The following is a 20,216-nucleotide window of genomic DNA, read 5'->3' on the forward strand; positions in this document are numbered from 1 at the left end:
TCCTGGAAAATACTCCAACAGCACAGGCAGTCAAAACCAAAATTAACATTTGGATTTGCATCAAATTGAGAAGTTTCTGTACTTCAAAAGAAACAGTCAGGAAAGTGAAGAGGCAACCGACAGAATGGGAAAAAATATTCGCAAACTACACTACAGATAAAGGATCGATAACCAGAATCTACAAAGAAATCAAGAAAATCCACAACAACAAAACAAACAACCCACTTAAGAGATGGGAAAAGGACCTCAATAGACATTTTTCGAAAGAGGAAATCCAAATGGCCAACAGACACATGAAAAAATGTTCAAGATCACTAGCAATCAGAGAAATGCAAATCAAAACCACAATGAGGTTCCATCTCACCCCGGTGAGAATGGCTCACATTCAGAAATCTACCAACAACAGATGCTGGAGAGGATGTGGGGAAAAAGGGACACTAACCCACTGTTGGTGGGAATGCAAACTGGTTAAGCCACTATGGAAGTCTGTCTAGAGATTCCTCAGAAACCTGAACATAACCCTACCATACAACCCAGCCATCCCACTCCTTGGAATTTACCCAAAGGAACTTAATTTGGCAAATAAAAAAGCCATCTGCACATTAATGTTTATTGCAGCTCAATTCACAATAGCTAAGACCTGGAACCAACCCAAATGCCCATCAACAGTAGACTGGATAAAGAAATTATGGGACATGTACTCCATAGAATACTATACAGCAGTAAGAAACAACGAAACCCAGTCATTTGCAACAAGATGGAGGAATCTGGAAAACATCATGCTGAGTGAATTAAGCCAGTCCCAAAGAGACAAATATCATTTGTTTTCCCTGATCGGTGACAACTGAGCGCCAAAGGGGAAACCTGTTAAGTGAAATGGACACTATAAGCAACAATGAACTGATCAGCTCTTGTCCTGACTTTAGATGTACAATGTAATACTTTATCCTTTTTAGTATTTGTTGTTGTTGTTGTTGTTCTAGTACTATTGGTTGAACTCAGTAATTAACACACAATTATTCTTAGGTGTTTAAATTTTAACTGAAAAGTGATCCCTGTTAAATCTAAGAGTGGAAAAAGAGAGGGAGGAGATGAACAATTTGGAACATGCTCAATCGGACTTGCCGCAAATGGTGGAGTTAGAAATGTGCCAGGGGATTCCAACACAATTCCATCAAGATGGCATGTACCAATGCCATCGCACTAGTCCAAGTGATCAATTTCAGCTCACAATTGATAGCTCTGATAGGTCTAAGAGTCAAAGGGATCACACAAACAAGACAAGTATCTGCTAATACTAACTGATAGAATCAAAAAGGGAGAGAAAGATCCAACATGGGAAGTGGGATACACAGCAGACTCATAGGATGGCAGATGTCCTAAACAACACTCTGGCCTCAGAATCAGCCCTCAAGGCATTCAGATCTGGCTGAAGAACCCATGAGAGTATAGCAGGCATGGAAAGCCAAGATATCATGGAAAAAAAAAAAAGACCTAAATGAATGATCTCTGTGAGTGAGATCCCAGTGGAAAGAACGGGGCCACCAAAGAAGGAGGTACCCTTCTCCGAAGGGAGGAGAGAACCTCCACTTTGACTATGACCCTATCGGAATAAGATCAAAGTCAGCGAACTCTAAAGGCTTCCATAGCCCTGGCAACTCATGACTAGAGCCTAGGGAGATTACTGACGCCATGAACAGGAGTGTCAAATTGTTAAGTCAGCAACAGGAGTCACTGTGTACTTACACCCCATGTGGGATCTGTCCCTAATGTGTCATCTAAAGCCAAGTGATGCTATGACTGGTACTGAAACAGTATTTTTATACTTTGCATTTCTGTGTGGGCACAGACTGATGAGGTCTTTTCTAATTATATACTGAATTGATCTTCTGTATATAAAGAGAATTGGAAATGAAAAAAAAAAAACAACCTGGTGTTAAAATGGAAATGGCATAGAAAATTAATTAATTTGAAAAAAAAAATTATGTAGGATCTCTGTCTTTAATGTGCTGTACATTGCTATTTAATGCTATAATTAGTAATCCAATGGTAGTTTTTTCACTTGATGTTGCTATATGGGTAAAATGTTGAAATCCTTACCTAATATATACTAAACTGATCTTCTGTGAAAAAAAAAGAAAAGAAAAATGAAAGAGGCAACATGACATGAAATGATGGAATAATAACAATAATAACTTACATTTACCGTGTACTTTCCTATATGCCACGCATGGAATTTCTTTAAATCCTTGCCACAACCCTATAAGGTAGACTTTCTAGACCTAGGGAGCCAGATAAGAAAAATCAGTGCTTCGAGGGTTTATAGCTGTCTGTTGTAATGAATCACTGCCAAACTTCCCAACTGAACACAAAGCACGCTACCTTCTCAGTTTCTCTGTGCTGGGAGCAGCTTAGTGGAAGGGTTGTGACTCAGTCTTTCATGAGGCTGTCCTCACGACATCTGCAGTTATTTCAAGGTTTTACTGTGGGGCTCTGTTTCCGCTCCTGTGCGTGTGACATTATGTGGAAGCACCCAATATTGCTGATGTGAACCTTTGCACAGGGCTGCCTCATGACATGGCAGTTGGCTTCTACCACACAGCAAGTGATCCAGTGGTATCCACCAATGAAACCATTGGATTTGTATAACCTAATCTTAGAAATGACATCATCTTGGTCATATTGTCTTTGTTAGAAGCAAGTCAACAAGTCCAGTCCACTGGAGGGAGGGCATGAGTTATGATTAAGATGTGAGAACCAGGAAGAACCCACCATGGGCATTGCCTTATAAGATGCTTACCACAGGTGAAGTAGTTTGTCCAAGCTCCTGCATATAGTCCTTGGTAGCCACTCTCCCCATGCAAAACCATCCAGTTTGATTCCAGGGTTTATGTTCTTACCCATTAGCCCAGCACACACATGGGGTTTACCCGACCTGAGACAGCAGCAACCCCTTCCCTGTGGTTGTCATTTGAGGGGTATAGTGTGGCTGGAGAAGGACCACCTGCAAAAGCTGACCTTCACATGTGTGACACACACTCAAGTGTGTCATCAAGTTTGTACAAAAAACAAACCTGATTGATGATATATTCAACTGGTAGGGTTTAAGCTGTGACACTTCCAGATACCTCCTGCTTCTGAAAGTATGCAGGGATTCAAGAGAGAATCCCATGAGTAGAAGCATAACCTTGACTTCACTCTAATTTATAAAAAGTCAAGTGCTCTCAGGCTTTAGAACTTCTGGTAATGAATTATTTGAGGCACCCTCACACTTGATTATGACAAAGTGCACTTTCATATCCTAGGGATGGGGCATTAGTCACAGGGGCAGGATTTGGCTAAGGTGAGAAGTCTGCACTATATCTTCAGAGCTGTTGGGAGCTACTGAAGTGTTTTAAGCCTGGAAGGGTGACTTGATTGGATGTGTACCTGCTGCTCTGAGTTACGACATTCTCTTTGAGGCCTCAGAGGACACTACTTATTCTCATGCATGAGGCAGCAGATGCTGTCTTTATACCCCTCTGAATTCATTCATATTGGTTTAACAAAATTTGCATATTTGTCAGACCTGCAGATTGGTCAAAGCCCAGGATTCAGGCACACAAAGACTTCAGTGGCTGCCAGCCAACTGATGAGGTTTCTGGGGCATACATTGATTGCATCACCTATGCTTCTGCCTTCTGATGGCAAACACACTATTGATACATATTAAGAACTCAGCAAATGCTTGTTAAGTCAAAATAGACTGCACTCGATTATGCACCTGGTATATGTTAGCTGCTGTAGTGAACACTGGGTGTGTAGAAATAAATGATCTTTCACTTTATTAGCAAAGAGATGTAACTGAACATATGCATTTTAAATGATTTATTTATTCATTTATTTGAAAGGTGGGATAACAGAGACAGAGGTAGAGACAGAAAGAGTTTGCATTAACTTGGTCACTCCTCAAATGGTCACAACAACCAGGGGTGGGCCAGGTCAAATCCAGAACCTATGAATTCCATTTGAGTCTCCCTTATGGGTGGCAGGAACTCAAGCACTTGAACCACCATGTGCTGTTTCTCAGGAACTTTAGCAGGCAGCTTGGATCAGAAACAGAGTAGCTGGGACTCAAAACGGACATCTTAACCTGCTGCACCAAAACACCAGCATTTGAAAAGATTCACTCTTCAAATATCTGTTGAATCTCTTCTAAGTGTCACACTATGCTAGATGTTGAGACACATCGTTAAATAACACATGGTCACCACCCTTGTAGATCTTGTAACCCACTGGCAAGATAAAATAATATATTGAGGACTGTAGATCAATATGATGTGAGACAGAGAAAGCACATTTAATTATGTAAAAGGAGGGTCATTGAAAAGGTAAGAGGAGTCTTGAGGGTGATACGATCTGTAAACTGAGTTTAGAAGAATGAATGAGTAAAGAGGGATGGAAAACTATGTTATATATTGGGACACTGGTTTGTCAAGGCTTGGGGAGAACATCAGGCCTGTAGAAGGGATAGAAAGAAATGTAGGAAGCAAGTATGAGTTATTGTCTCGTGCACAAGGATATGCAGAACCAAGCAAAGTTTCCTCTCCACTGCCTTTGTGTCTTTTCAGCCATCTATGAGCAGTCCTGCGAGGTGTACAGGCATCAAGGGAACACAGCTGGATTCTTCTACATCGACTCAGATGGCAGCGGGCCGCTGGCACCTCTCCGAGTGTACTGCAACATTACTGGTAAGGGTGCAAATTCCCTCTCACACTTACCCTCACCAAGTGATGGTATGGAGCAGAAGGGGACAATTGTGTGGCTAAAACGTGCAAGGATGGATTTCCTTAGGAATTAGCAACTAGGATTTTTCCTGAATTAGAAAGGGAAGAAATCTTGTCATTGGCCTTGATTATGTTTTACTTAACTGATGTTTAATTATCAAGCATTTTCTGTAAGGCTTCCCATAGATCTTTCTCTTAAAATTCACAAAAAGAAAGAAAAGGAAAACAAACAAAAGACAAGACTAAAAATCAGTTGAAACCCACATAACAGAAGTCAGAAATCTTGATTCATGTGTGATACTAAGGACTGTGTGAGTTGTGTAAGTGCTGCATTCTCTCTGAGCTTTAGCTGCTCATCAGTGAAATGGGAAGAATGATTCCTAGTCCCTAGAGTAGTGGGGGTTAAATGCAATCACTTGTATTGGAACAGTTGGTCAGGCTGGCTAGGCAGAAGATAGATAACAAAAATGTGGGTGTCACCTTTTTTCCTGGGAACCTCATTGCAGCTTGCAACTGGTTTACAAAGTTCAGAAGTAAGAGGCAATTATTACATTGACTTAGAAAAAGCATATGGTCATGCATTTACTCTGAAATATTTTTCTACAAAGGCAAACCCCGCATTGTGAGCATCATTAATTGAGATATTTTTGTTTGTTTCAAGTGCTACTCTTCAGAGATGCCAGCTGCATCACATAATGAAGCAGTAAAGTAGGGGTCTCAGTAAGTTTGTTGACTCCCCATGCCCCAACTTCTCTGCAACATGGCAACCACATTGATGGAGCTCTTTATGTAGCCAGACACTGTCCTGGACACTAAGGATTACACAAAAATAAGACTTGGGTCATGAGGCAGCAAAATCAGGAACACTACGAGGCAAAACCACAGAGATGAATACAGGCAGATAACTGCAAGAAATGGTGATTCAGGATGCTTAGCAAGTAACTGTTCATCACAATACAAAGGGCAGATTTCTTCTGCAGAAGATGCTCCTTACCTGGAATTGAATGCATTTTGCTGCATTTCCATACTATCTTGTTTCTCCCAAATGTATATGTATGCAGCTGGCTTTTCAACAGCCCCATAGCATAATTAAAAATGGGGTGACTGTTTTCTTTTCATGGTTGTGGTAAGCCATGGTGTTCAACAACCTGGTGAAGGTCTCCACTTCTGGATGGATCTTGGTTATTCTCAAAACATAATTAGCATGCTTATTCAAAAAATGCAGACTTTCCAGACCTAGGATTGCTAATTCAGTCATTGCACATTTACTGAGCTTTCCAAGTGAGTTTGTGCAAATTATCTTTGGTTCTTGGTTTCCAAAAATTGGAGGAAGTCATTTGGCTGCAGAGTAAGACAAAGGAGATCAATGCCATCTGCTAGGTGGGCAGTTGTGACATGTGGTGAGAGGAGGTGTGTGATGGCTTAACAGGTGGGACTGATGGTGAGAGTGGGAGCATGATGGTTATCAATCACTGAGCACCCACAGTCTTTGGGGACTCAACTGGGAATTGACAAACAACATCTCTTTTAGCCCTCACAATAAATATCTAAGGAAGATATTTCATATCTCCATTTTATATAAAATGAAGAAAATATGCTAATTTCTTTACTTGATCAAAGTAAAAAATTCTGTGGCCACCCAATAAAATTCAAGGATAAAACAGACCTTTCTGTTTAAGTAATAACTTTTGGCACTGAGACATTATGTAGTTTTGTGTTGCGCAGGTTTTGGTTTAAAGTGTTTTTATTATTATTATTTTTGTTACAAAAGTAATCAGTACTAACCAGGAAGCAATGCTAAAGCTGTTGGTTATCTACAATCTCGAGGATGCCATTGTTATTATACTGTTAGAGTTTTCTAAGTGCATTTGCTATAAATGTGTATTTTTTGTACATACATTTATACATACATCAACCAAAACTTTTGGTTCCAGAGTCCAAATGTACTTTTCCCCTGTATCATTGAAATACATGTTGAAATTAAAATATATGCAGTAAGATACTTAGATCTTCTAAACTGTCAAAATGAATGCAAGGAGGATTGCTTCACAGGTTAAGCACGGCAGTTCATTTATGTGGAACCGTCTGCTTCTCGTTGTCAAGGCTTTTCTCAGGGCTTGCATCCCATCATGTGGCTAGAAACAGCTAAACTGAAGGTGGGTAGGCGAATGTTGCTGGGTGGCTGATGGGATACCTCAGCAAGTAGTGCCTCTCAGTTTGGTCCTGAGTTAGCAGGGCTGATATGTGTGTGTTGGCAGTTCTTTGAAATTTGACTTTTTTGGTCATCTGCATTTGCAAGATGTGGATGTTTTTGTATTTTTCTGTTTCCCTTGAAATACCCATACAAATAAAAGTGAAGCTCTTTATAGGTTGAACTATATACTTCTCACGTTTGATTGGCAAAAAGTTTTATAATACATAATTGTAATAAGAAATAAATCTGGAAATTTTTTTCAATCTAATATTTTATGTATTTTTTTGAGATAACATATTTTTAATTTAGATGGTTGTCAAAAGCTTAATGGCTCTACTAATAAGAAGCCAACAAAGGAAAAGTAAGAAGTCCACAGTCCAGCAGGAAAATATGCGAGAGCTATAAACAATAACCACATGAAAAGATGTTCAACTTTTAGAAGAGTCAAAAAATTAGTCATACTTGTATATAATTCCTATTTATTTGTTTGACAAATATATAAAACAAAGTTTGAAAAGACATTGTATTTACAACAAAATTGATATACATGAGTATTTCTTATTTCAGTTTTTCAAAACTTTTAGCTCCATAAATAAGGCAGAACATACAGCATTTGTCTTCTGCATGCGACTTATTGCCCGCAACATGATGTCCTCTAGCTTAAATGTTCAGTATTCTTAAATGTGAGTGACTAATGACACAATAAAAAATATGATTAAATTCTCCAGAGAAGGGGGCATGGAGGAAGGAAGAGAGTGAAGGGAAGGGAGAGGGGCCAGTGTTGTGGTGCAGCAGTTTAAGCTGTGGGAAATGGGCGTCCTATAGCTGGGTCCCCATTTTTGTCCTGCCTGCTGTACTATCTATTTATCTCCCTGCTAACATGCCAGGGAAAGAAGCTAAAGGTAGCCGAGGTACTTGGGAATTGACACCTATGTGGGAAGTCCAGATTGAGTTCTGGGCTTCTGGCATTGATCTGACCTAGACCCGGCTGCTGTTGCCATTTGGGGAGTGAACCAGTGAATACATCTATTTTTTTCTGTGTCTTTCTGTCTCTGCCACTTTGAATTCAAATAAATAAATAAATGAATTTTTAAATAAAAAAAGTGGAGAAGGAATATTGTTGTGTTCTTTGCCTTGGTTTCTAAAAACAAAGTTGCTCTACTCAGCATGTTTCAGCAACATCCCTTGGGGAAATCCCATAAAGAGTGAAAATAGTTCAGGGAGGCAAGGAGCCTGGATTGTCTTTCTGTGCCTTCTAAAGATCAGCTGAGGGCATATGACCCATTTCCACATCTCCAAAGTGAGCTTCCAGGCAAGGTGGGTGCACAGTCTCATGCTCATTTAGGACTCACCAAGAGTTTCGTGGGAATGTTTCTCCTCTAAGTTGATGGCAGACCCTTGCAGGTGGATGCAATGAGGCTGAACAGGGGCAGGTTCAGCAGTAGAAAACAGTGACTGAATCTCACAGACTCCCTCTGCAGTGCCTCCTATAGAATGTTAGCTCTTCTCTCCATCTGAGCGGTGGGACGTCACCTGTCCTGGGAGAGTTACATCTCTGTGTCTCACCTGCGTATCTCACCTGTCCTGGGACAGTTGGGTCTTAGTGTCTCAGTGACATGCAGGCCAATCTTGTGGAGATGAGATTCTCAAATGCTCAAACAACTGCCTATGGGAAATAGAGTAGCAGCTCCCCAATTAGGGAAGTGGGCCAATTTATTGTGGCAATTATGCTTATTGACAAAAGGGACTGGGGCTAGACCACTACAAACTTTCGACTGTCTGTCATACCCAGAGCTATGAGAATTCTTCAAAATGTTTGGCAAACATGGAACTCAAAGAAGTTCATTTTGAAATCCACACATATCTCCTTTGTAACACATATTTTTTATGAACTTCATTAAATGTATTTATTTATTTATTTATTTGAGAGGCAGAAAGACAAAAACAAAGAGACAGAGAGTTCCCGTCCATGGTTCAATGCCCAAGTGCAAACAATGACTGGGGTTGAACAGAGTTAAAGCCAACAGCTAGAAACTCAATCTACATCTTGCACATGAGTAGCAAGGACCCACGTACTTGCATCATCATCTGCTGCCTCCTAGAGTCTACATTAAAAGCAGAAACAGACCCTGACATTGAATGCAAATATGGGATGTGGACATCTTAACCAGACATTTTAATGGCTATGTCAAATGCTATCCCTACTACTCCACCATGAACTTTTGAAAAACTCTCATTGGAATGGATTTAAACACTCTTCTATCAAAATGAACTTATTTTAAATTCTATTTTCCATTAACTTCTGAAGTACACTGTTATGTTCTAAGTTGCTTTGCCACAGGACTAGTGGATGGAAAGGGGGAATTATCTAGTGTTTGTATAGAGGCCTGAGTGATGTGATGGATGAGGAAAAGGGAAAGGACATGTCCACAGGAGTATACATGTGACCGACTTTTAATAACTTATCAATGATTTACTCTTCAGTTCAGCTTAATGTCATTTTATTCAATATATATTTGTACCTTGCAGGCACTGGACAAGGTGCTATGAATAAGTATGCCTGTCTTTTCTAAGCTTGCTGTATCAAAGTAACACAAAACGACTGACCTAAAAAACAGAAGTACATTGTCTCACAGTTCTGGAATCAGAAATCATTGGCAGAGCCAAGCTCCCTGGGAGACCTGGGAGAGTGAATCCTTCCTTGTCTCTTTCTAGCTTCTGGTGGGTTGCCTGATCCTGGGCATTCCTTCTTTTGCTCAGCCTCCCAAAGAGTGTCATTCTGCTCCCTGTGTTATGTTGTCATATGGTTTTATCCCCTAAGGTCCCTGCTATTCTTATAAGGTCACCCATCATTTTGCATTGAGCTCACCTCAATCTTTACTTGACTACATCTGTAGGGAGCCTACTTCCAAATGGATGACATCATGGACACTGAGAGATAGGATTTCAATATATACTTTTGGGGGACGAAATTCAACTCATAACAATATAATTTCAGTCAAATTTAGACAAATCATGGCGAAGACACAGCAACCACTAAATTTATAATATAAAGACAATAATAGGTTATGTAGAGCATGTGTTGGGAGATCAGAGATGGGGCCCATAACTCTGTGATGTTGATAGAAGGGCTATTGGACAAGCAGTTAGTGCCTCTAAGACCCTGATGAGGAGGAGAATATAGTCAGTAGAAGTGGTAAAGGTAAACATTTCCAAGAAATGAGAATGAGTGGCAGGGATGAAGTGCCAGGGTTTTTGGGTGCCATCTGGCCCACCAAGCTGAATGAATAGATAACACTAAGAAATATGAAACTATGCATGAGTATAAAAAGAAGGATCTAACTGAGTTGAATAGGGGCAAGCCAAAGATGTCTGAGGCCCCAGATCTGAACTGGAGTTTTCTAGCCAGATCTGTGTCTGAGTTCCAGGAGAGAAAAAAGGGAGCAAAAGTTTTGATCATAGATAGTTCTTGAGCAAGCCAGATGATTTAGTTGACCCTGAACAAAAGGCAAAAATCATTATAATCTCTAGCAACAAGAGATCCTCCTCTCACCATGCATGAACTTTATCATTGACTCCCAAGTGTGAGGATAGTGAATCTGTCAGATGGTTTGCTCAAGTTAGGGGCTACTTACAAAGGTATAAGTGCATGAAAGGAAGTTACACAATAGAGCCATATTGCAGAGACAGAAAATCAGTTTCCACCAGCAGGCCAGAAGTCAGGGTGGGAAAGTGGGTACATGTAGAGAAGCTGGGCCTTCGGAGAAACTGACTTCCCATGTGGGACACAGAGCTCCATCCTAATGATCATTTTGATCTCAATTTCTACACATCCTTTCAGTCTCCCTCCTACATTCTCCATTGACTCAAATCCAACCAGAATCTGGAGGACCAAAGCACTTACTTATAGAAGGCTTGTAACCAATCTTCCCTAGATACAGAGAAAGCTGGAAAGAGGCGGAAGGTGGATCTGGAGAGGCAAGCGGAAGATCCATGTCAGTTTGCTTAAAAGGCTGTTCAAAGCAGTCTGGAAAAAATAATTTATCAATGATCAAGGATAATGGTGAAAGTAGGGGCTGTGAGGGGGAAATAATAAACCATGCAAATAAGTGAATATTGGATTTGTATAATGAACTTCAACCTCAACCATAAAGGGCCTTCATTTAACTGGAAAGGTTAAATGGAGGCAAGGTTGAAATGAACATAAGAAGCACACAGTGAATTTAGAGAGCTAAATGGCCTATGTATCAACACTCAATTTATGAGCAGCGGAAAGGCAGCAAGACAATCAAGAGAAACCTTGACATGCATTGTTTTGCAAAAATGGACTTTGGGGTACCACTCCATGATCTGGTTGTAGAAATCTGGACTGGATGCAGACCATTTCAGCAATTAAGTAGAAATTTGCATTCATCTTGGCTGCATCAGTCTAATTGGGCAAGTGGGGAAGAATGCATTTGACAACTAGGAATCCATCATGGACTAGGAATTGGGTGGCTGGATGAAAATGCAAATTAGGCAGCTTGCAGGATGGGTGAGATGCCATTGGGAAATGAAAGGGCTCTTGGCACTGAGACCAATATACAGTAAAAGTCAAGAGTTGAGAAAGAACAGGGCACAGTAAGCGGTTGAGATTAGTGAACACCTCAGGTCTCTGTATAGGAAGCTGGAATTTTTCAGTGTCACTCTTTCTTTGGTGAGATGGTGAATTATATTTGTCAGCTTGACTGGGACATGGCATCCAGATATGTAGTCAAATAGTATTCTGGATATTTTCTGTGAAGGTGTTTTCTTGGTTGAGATTAATTTTTAATCCAATAATCTTTAAGAAAAGCTGATTTTCCTCTGTAACGTGGGTTAACATCATTCAATTAGTGAAGCACTTAATAGAAGAAACATTGTCCTTCCTTGAACAAGAAAGAATTCTGTCAGTGATGTTTTTGAACTAGAATTGCAATTATTTCCTGAGTCTCTAGCCTACTGGCCTACGCTGCAGATTTTGGACATACTAAACTTCTGTAATACATCTATTTTTCTCTATCTCTCATATACACACATATGCAGACATACACTCGCTTACACACATGCACACACACACACATGCATACTTTGTCCATCCAGTTGGTTCCATTATCCTGGAGAACTTTTGAGTACCCTTGAACTAGGTTGACACCCCATATCCTACTCTCCTTTTTTGTAGATTTTTAACACAACACTGATCACACTCATTTGTGACATCAGTATTTACTTGTGTGTCCCCACAAGGTAGTGAGCTTGTTTTTGAAAATTAAGGTATGGAGTGTAACAAATCCTTGGAGCCACTTTTATACACACTTTTAATGAATCCAGTATAAATTTAGCTCTGAGATATCACTGCCAAATTGAAGACTAATTTCTACTTTCTTGTCTTCTTTTTATCTTTCCACTTTCCATGATTTATCTCAGACTCAGGCTCTGTCCTATGAAATCAATAACAGTTTGGAAACAGTCTCCATGTTTAATTGGGTTTGAGTCATTCTCACCAATTGCAGCCTTGTCTACGAGTACAGGTACAAAAAGGGTCCACCTGCTCCTCCTTGACTTCATGACCTTGCATTGTTTCCCAGCCTTTCCAAATCCCTTTCTTTCCTTAAAACATGCAGAGGGGAACACAAGAGAACAATTAAAATTTTTGTGGAGTAACAGAATTAAAAAATAAGGGTATTTTGTTACATAAAATTGAAACCCATGCATAGATACATACATGTTTCTATAAATCTTTGAAGATCCCACTCACTATGCACACATCTCAAATATTTTCATGTTATCTTTAATAAAAGTATGCATTGACTTCAGAAAACAGACTTTTGCATCAGGGTGCATGTTGTGGTGATGTTGAGAAAACCACATCTGATACCTAAATGTCTGGTTTGGGTTCCAGCTACTCTGCTTCCAATCCTGATCCTGTCAATGCACCTGGGAGGCAGTAAATGCTGGTCTAAGTGCTTGGGTCGCTGCCACCCATGTGGGAGACCCAGATGGAGTCCCTGGCTCTTGGCTCCAGCCTGGCCCAACCAATGCTGGCTATTTGGGCAATTGGGAGGTGAACCAGAAGATAGAAGACCGATCTCTCTCTCTCTCTCTCTTTCTCTCTTTCTCTCTCTCTTCCTCTCCCTGACTGCGCTCTCCCCATCACTCTGCCCTTAAAATAAATCAATAAATCTTAACAGAAAATTTTGTAACAAAATAAACTCGTCTTTAATTCTATTCCCCATGAGCTTTTTAAAAGTCCCTGTCATAGTCATCTTAGCCTTAAAAAGACAGCTTTCTTATTTTGTCAGCAATACAATCTTTACCCCTTCTACAGGTGCTATGTGATTTCAGAGGCTCTGAGAACCTGCAGGTAGCATTTCTCAGTGGAAGCTTCCAATACACATAGAACAGAATTAGAAAGATGAAGCTCCCTGACAAGATTTTTTTAAAAACTTGACATTTAAACTCATTTTTCCCAGTTTGCATTGTGCACTTTCTAATGTTAACAGGACACCTTGTCAACATGTTAAAATATACTGCCGAAATGCAGACTGCTTTTCCTTTGTATGATACAATTACATATTGATATACAAAATTGTTTGTCTAAGAACACTAACAAAAAACATTTATTTCCTATCTTGGGAGATATGTTGTAGATTTCCTGTGTGGACCTGTGTGGCAATCACCTGGCATAGCAAGGAATTTGCAAGGAACATTTAGTCAAATATCTAAAACAGAACTTGTTTTTCATTTTCAAACAGCACATAATCCATTTGCACACCACCTTACAAGTCTCCATATCTTATCGCCCTAGCTATTACGATGCTGTTTCTCACTCCCCTGGCAGCAGCTTCTGTTTTCATTAAAACCCTTCAAAGCATGCATAATGGAGTGGGTTGAGAGGTTGCAACTGAGGTCTGTCCAATATTCCTGCACATAATTGTGTAGTGTGATTGCAGGTAATAGATTATCGTCCCAGCTATTGACAGAAAGAAAGAAAGAAATGTGTCCACGCAGTCAGACCTAAGTTGTTGGCCTTGCTTCTCAAAGCAAGAACACAGACATTAGCTTACCTGTGGCTACAGGGAGGTCTTCCAGTGCAGGCGAGTGAGAGTCACCCAGGATATAGGATGGGGCCACTTGGTAATAAACCATTTGTTTCTCACCAGGCAGCTAATTTATAGCAGTTGTACAGCAAAATAGGAAGAATGCAGTTACTGGTGTCATGTCCATTTGTGACAAAGTTCCATGTTGCTGTCTTCCTACTCTGAAACATTCCAAGTCCAACACCCACTTTGCCTACACACATAAAAATGGAAATATTAGCTTATGTTGTCCTGCCCAAGACTAGAACAAGCTGTGCTCAAGTTCTCACATTTGTTCCTTATCGTGAGCTGAGCAACCATCACTGTAGAACCAGTACTGGATAAAAACTTGTCACTTGATTACAGACCACATAAATCATATTGATTATCTACAGGATAGCTAGCTAGTGCAACATGCATCACTGAGAAGCAGCTGGAATAATTTTCATTTTATAAATGCATTGGGGAGGTTAGGGAGTTGTAGAAACAGGTTACTGATTATAGCTGTCTTGGTCTAAAGTGTTGCTTTGTATACAGCACATCTCATCAGAGAACTTAGTTAAGGTCTTGAGGGTAAGGGCCAGCCCACCCTTTATCACTTTGCATCAATTGGCATTGGTTGTCCCTGTCATCAGGTACTGATGGACCACTGATGTTCACATGCTTTATGATCTCGAGACCTTGTCATAAAAAATGCCCCATCTTCAGCTTTCCTCATACTGACTCACAATTCAGACCACAGGCAGAGAGATCTTTTAGAAACGCAGATTGAGGCTGTCATGGCGGAGTGGTAGGTTAATTCTCCACTTGCAGCATCAGCGTCCCATATGGGCACTGGTTGTAGTCCCGGCTGTTCTTCTTCCTATCCAACTCTCTGCTGTGGCCTGGGAGAGCAATGGAGGGTGGCCCAAATGCTTAGGTCCCTGTACCCCTGTTGGAGACCTGGAGGAGACTCCTGATTCCTGTATTCACCCTGGCCTAGCCCCAGCCCTTGCGGCCATTTGGGGAGTGAACCAGCGGATGCAGGATCTTTCTCTCTGTCTCCCTCTCTCACTGTCTGTGACTCTACCTCTTAAATTGAAAGAAGGAAGGAAGGAAGGAAGGAAGGAAGGAAGGAAGGAAGGAAGGAAGGAAGGAAGGAAGGAAGGAAGGAAGGAGAGAAAGAAAGAAAGAAGAAAGAAAGAAAGAAAGAAAGAAAGAAAGAAAGAAAGAAAGAAAGAAAGAAAGAAAGAGGAAGAAAGAAAGAAAGAGAGGAAGAAAGAAAGAGAGGAAGATATCTGGCTTTGCGCCCTCATCCCTTCCTCCTCTACCTGCATACAGGGCAAGTCCTTTATACTTGGCTTTCAATTTTCAAAGAGCATGGTGGGGAAGACAGATGATTTTATATGCATCGATGAAAATTCTTAGAGCATGTTTGTGCTTACTGTAGCCTCCAAAATGCTATTATCTGTTATAATCATTTTCATGAACAAAATTTGCAGTGTTTATACCTTTGTTTCTGTCTGTAGCTGTAGGGTGATGATGATGGCTTTACATGGTTGGCATGTACTTAATGAACTGATAGGATGGAGAGTGTTGGAGAGTGCCTGCCACAGAGGAATCTGAAGTCCTTTCCTTATGATTTTCCCCTTCCCTTGGACACGTGTCTATTTTCACCTGGGAGAGAAGCTCACCAGCTGTGCCTTCTTCCTGGTGGAGACTCATTCCTGGGTCACATGCCTGGCTCATGAGCACTTGAATTCATTGGAATAGTACTTGTATTGCAGCTGACACTTCAGAGCAATACACTTGCTTGTTGTAAATAAAGTCTTTTCCAGAAGGGTATAGCAGGCTGAGGAAGAACACCAATTCAACAGTTCAGAGGGAGGAAGCTGTGTCTAAGTGCCTGTCTCCCTGTTTAAGGCATGGGGCTTCCAGAAATCTGATCTCTTAGGGAGAAGCTTGGGAGCAGGTCTGATTGTGTTGAAGTCTTGAGCTTTAAAGAAGTCTCTCTGGGCAAGCAGCAGACAGCATAATCTCCTGCTAAATTGGGCCATTAAATAAAACTACTAAGTCATAAAGCTGTAGCATTACCCTGAAATTAAAGCATTGTCACCTTTGAATTGCAAAGAATTTTAACAGGCACTTAGAGAAATTCCTTTTATACACTCATTTAGCAGAGCCAGTTGACTCCAGCCCACGTTGGGGAGAACAGGAGGCTCAGGTGATGGTGCTAGGAATTTCATTCATTCATTCATGTGTCTCCCCTTTATTAACTCAGTGACAGACTTCCTGAATTCTTTATTCATCTCTCTTCATTTGTTAATTCTCTCATTATTGATTTACTCATTTATTTTTCATGTGTGCAGTTACTTACATATTATTCATTTGCTTACTCATTAATTCCACCAGTTATTCAGAAAGTAAGTCATTCAGACAAACTTTTGAGTACTGGCTGAGTTATACACCAAGGTGACAAAATGTATAAATTTATCTTTGTCCTCCAGGAGCTCGCCATTCAGAGGAAGAATCAGATATTGTATACATAATGTAGAAAACAAGCTTAGGGGCTGGCATTGTGGCATAGCAGGTTAAGCATCTGCCTACTACACCATTATCCCATATGGGTGCCCATTCAAGACCTGACTGCTCCACTTCCTACCCAACTCCTGGCTAATGTGCCTGAGAAAGCAATGCAAGATGACCCTTGTGCTTGGGCCCCTGCATCCATGTGGGAGACCCAGAAGAAGCTCTTGGCTCCTGAGTTCTGAATGTCCTAGCCCCAGCCATTGCAGCCATTGCAGCCATGTGGGGAGTGAACCAGCGGATGGAAGATATCTCCCTCTCTTTATATCTCTTCCCCTCCGCCTGTTCCTCCTGTCTCCATTTTAAATAAATTAATTTTTAAAAATTCAAGAACAAAGGAAACAGAAGCCAACAGACAGTACAGGAATATTACCAAGGAGATGGGGTTGAAAGCATCTGTACAAGGAAGCAGGGTGACTCTGCCCTTCAAATAAATAAAATAAAATGTTCTGGATGAACATTTATCATGCCATTTTCTAGATCTGCCATGTGTATTCAGTAGATAGAGAACAAAGATCACTGTGTTTAAGGAGCACATGAACATATCAGACCTTGGGATATATCTATATATAACTGAGCACATGCCTAAATATTTTATTTTTTATTTATTTATTTGATAGATAGAGCTATAGACAGTGAGAGAGAGAGACAGAGAGAAAGGCCTTCCTTCCATTGGTCCCCTCCCCCAAATGGCTGCTACGGCCAGAGCTACACCGATCCGAAGCCAGGAGCCAGGTGCCTCTTCTGGGTCTCCCATGCGAGTACAGGGGCCCAAGTACTTGGGCCATCCTCCACTGCCTTCTTGGGCCACAGCAGAGAGCTTGACTGGAAGGGGAGCAACCGGGACTAGAACCTGCGCCCATATGGGATGCCGGCGCAGCAGGTGGAGGATTAACCAAGTGAGCCACAGCGCCAGCCCCTAAATCTTTTATTTTAAATATACATTTGTTTGTTTGTTTATTGATTTGAAAGGCAGATTCACATACATACACACACATGCACACACACAGATTTTCCAGCTGCTTGTACATTCTCCAAGTGTTCTACACACATTCAGGCCTAGGCTAGGTCAAAGCCAGAATTCAGGAGCCAGAAACTTCATCTGCGTCTCTTATGTGAGTGGCAGGGGCCCAAGCACTTGGGTCATCATCCATTGCCTTCCCAAGTGCATTAGCAGGAATTTAGTTAGGAAGTGAAGTAGCTGGGACTCAAACAAGCACTCCAGTATGGAATGCAGTTATCACAAGCCAGTTCAACCCATTGCACAACATTGGCCCCACGGCTTAGCTCATACTAAGCTCCCTCCCTTATTCATCTCCTCATCTCTAAGGGACTCTGAAGCTAAATTTCCTAACATGTCAACCCAGGGCTTATCCTGGCTTCTCCATGGTGGATGTTTCATAACATTGTTGATTGCAGACACCTGATGAACCCCTTGTTTTGCAGCCAGGGCATTCAGAGATATTCTAGCCCATAAGGATTTATCGAGACATTGCCTTGTTTACTGTACACAAGCAATTTATACTATAACCATGAAATAAAGCCATCAGCTCTTAAAGCAATTTCATCAAGGCCATTTAATTTATACAACATTCCTGTAGATACTTGATAGTTATGGGATCCTGGTTAAGTTATTTAAATTCTGTGAGGCCCAAAGTCCTCATGTATATAGGAATGACCACTTACTTTTACTGCAATGGGGTGATTTACAGATTAAATAAAATTAAATGGGCAGATGTATTTATTACATCCATTGCAGAGCCTGGCATTATCATAAACACCCTTGAAATAGACATAATCACCTAGACATTAAAGTTCCTGCAGGCTCAGAAGCAGTCCAAAAGCCATCATAGGATATATCGGGCTTGAGTCTGACCCTGGAAGACTGGCATTGTGGGGCCAGGCAAAGAGGAAACATCAGTCTTGTGGACCTCAAGGGGGCACAGATGTTTGAGTCCTCCTAATTCTCCCCAGGTCTCCTGATGCAGTGATGTGATTTGGCTGAACACACACTTTTCCTGTTAGCAAGAGAGAGATAACAAGCAGGAGCCCAGGTGTCTCCCAGAAAGCATTCTTGCTCCATCTTGCTTTAGCTCTCAGCGCTGACGCCAGGGAGAGATGATGCATGAAAGTCAGTCTACATATTGAAAAGAACGGGCTGGTGCCTTGGCTCACTGGGCTAATCCTCCGCCTGCGGCACCGGCACTCCAGGTTCTAGCCCTGGTTGGGGCGCCGGATTCTGTCCCGGTTGTTCCTCTTCCTGTCCAGCTCCCTGCTGTGGTTCGGGAGTGCAGTGGAGGATGGCCCAAGTCCTTGGGCCCTAAACCCGCATGGGAGACCTGGAGGAAGCACCTGGCTCCTGGCTTCAGATTGGCGCTACATGCCGGCTGTGGCGGCGGCCACTTGGGGGGTGAACCAACGCAAAAAAGGAAGACCTTTCTCTCTCTCTCTCTCACTGTCTAACTCTGCCTGTCAAAAAAAAAAAATGAAAAAAGCCAAGATGGACTGATAGTTTGCAATACCTTGTTTGTGATGCAGGCAGGCAGAGGAGCCCCTCACCTGCGTCTTCTTTTCTGTCAATCTTACTACGTGGACCCATGTCAAGGGAGCAGGCATCAGTCTTGTATTCTCAGTACGCAAATAAGATAATAGGTGGTGGCTTTTATCTATTTGCAGTGAGAAATTGCTGTGACACTGGTGGCCATCCATGGGGTCAGTTTCCACAACGGCTTTAAAGTAGCAGTTGTGAGTGTTCACAGCTCTCAGGGCTGGTATTGTTTTGTTCTCCTGGAATGTCCTTTTCTCGACTCTTCTGTACACAAAGCTCTCATTCTTTTTTCCTGTGAAACTCCTGTGATTGTCTTAGTTTTCATGGCTGCTCTTTGAATTTACAAAATCAAAAAACCACCACCAAATCTAAGCTACTTCTTTAGAGTGAGGTCTTGGGGCAAACACTGGCATTGCAGATAAGCAATAAGATAAGATGCCTGTATTCCATACTGGAGGCTCTGTTCTGCTCCTGATCCAGCTTCCTGCTGATTTGCAACTCAAATACTTGGGTTCCTGCCACTCACATAGTTCCAGTCTCTGGCTCCAGCCTGGCCTAATCCTGGAGGCTCTAGGTGTTTGAGGAGTACACCACCAAAAGGGAGTTCTCTCTCTCTCTCTCTCTCTCTCTCTCTCTCTCTCTCTCTCCATCCTCTCATCTCTTTCTGTTTCTCCCCCCTTTACATAAATGCATAAAAATTTATTTTAAAAATTTTATTTAAGCTAAATGTTCTTGCTTTGATCCCTTCGGCATTTCCTAGTTTTGTCAAATCATTTCTCCAAGGTGAGCTACTCAGCCTTCCTTTGCATTTCTTCCTCTGTAATTAATTATAGAATGTATTCATTCATTGTGAAGATTCTATGAGATTAGCAATGTAAACCACGAGAAAAAAGAGTGTCTGATATCACATACCAAATACATGGTAGCTATTACTAGTTATTGTCTTATCACTCTGTCCCCAGAAATTTAAACTTTGGCTTCTTGGTGTTAGAATATAGTGAAAACAATAAAAACTAGCAACCTTATATGTGCACAATTTCTGACAC

At 41.3% G+C, this 20,216-nt stretch overlaps 1 protein-coding gene across 2 annotated transcripts in view; it reads left to right on the forward strand.

Moving 5' to 3' along the window:
- CNTNAP5 (contactin associated protein family member 5) overlaps window positions 1-20,216 on the forward strand; it is a 967,841-nt gene that overhangs the window by 624,555 nt on the left and 323,070 nt on the right. For both annotated transcript variants that reach the window (XM_062199074.1, XM_062199079.1), the window contains exon 12: window positions 4,611-4,730. In XM_062199074.1, coding sequence (XP_062055058.1) covers window positions 4,611-4,730 — 120 coding nt within the window. The remainder of the gene's footprint in view (window positions 1-4,610; window positions 4,731-20,216) is intronic.

Source organism: Lepus europaeus, chromosome 1 (assembly GCF_033115175.1).
Source record: "Lepus europaeus isolate LE1 chromosome 1, mLepTim1.pri, whole genome shotgun sequence".
Classification (NCBI taxonomy): Eukaryota; Metazoa; Chordata; class Mammalia; order Lagomorpha; family Leporidae; genus Lepus; species Lepus europaeus.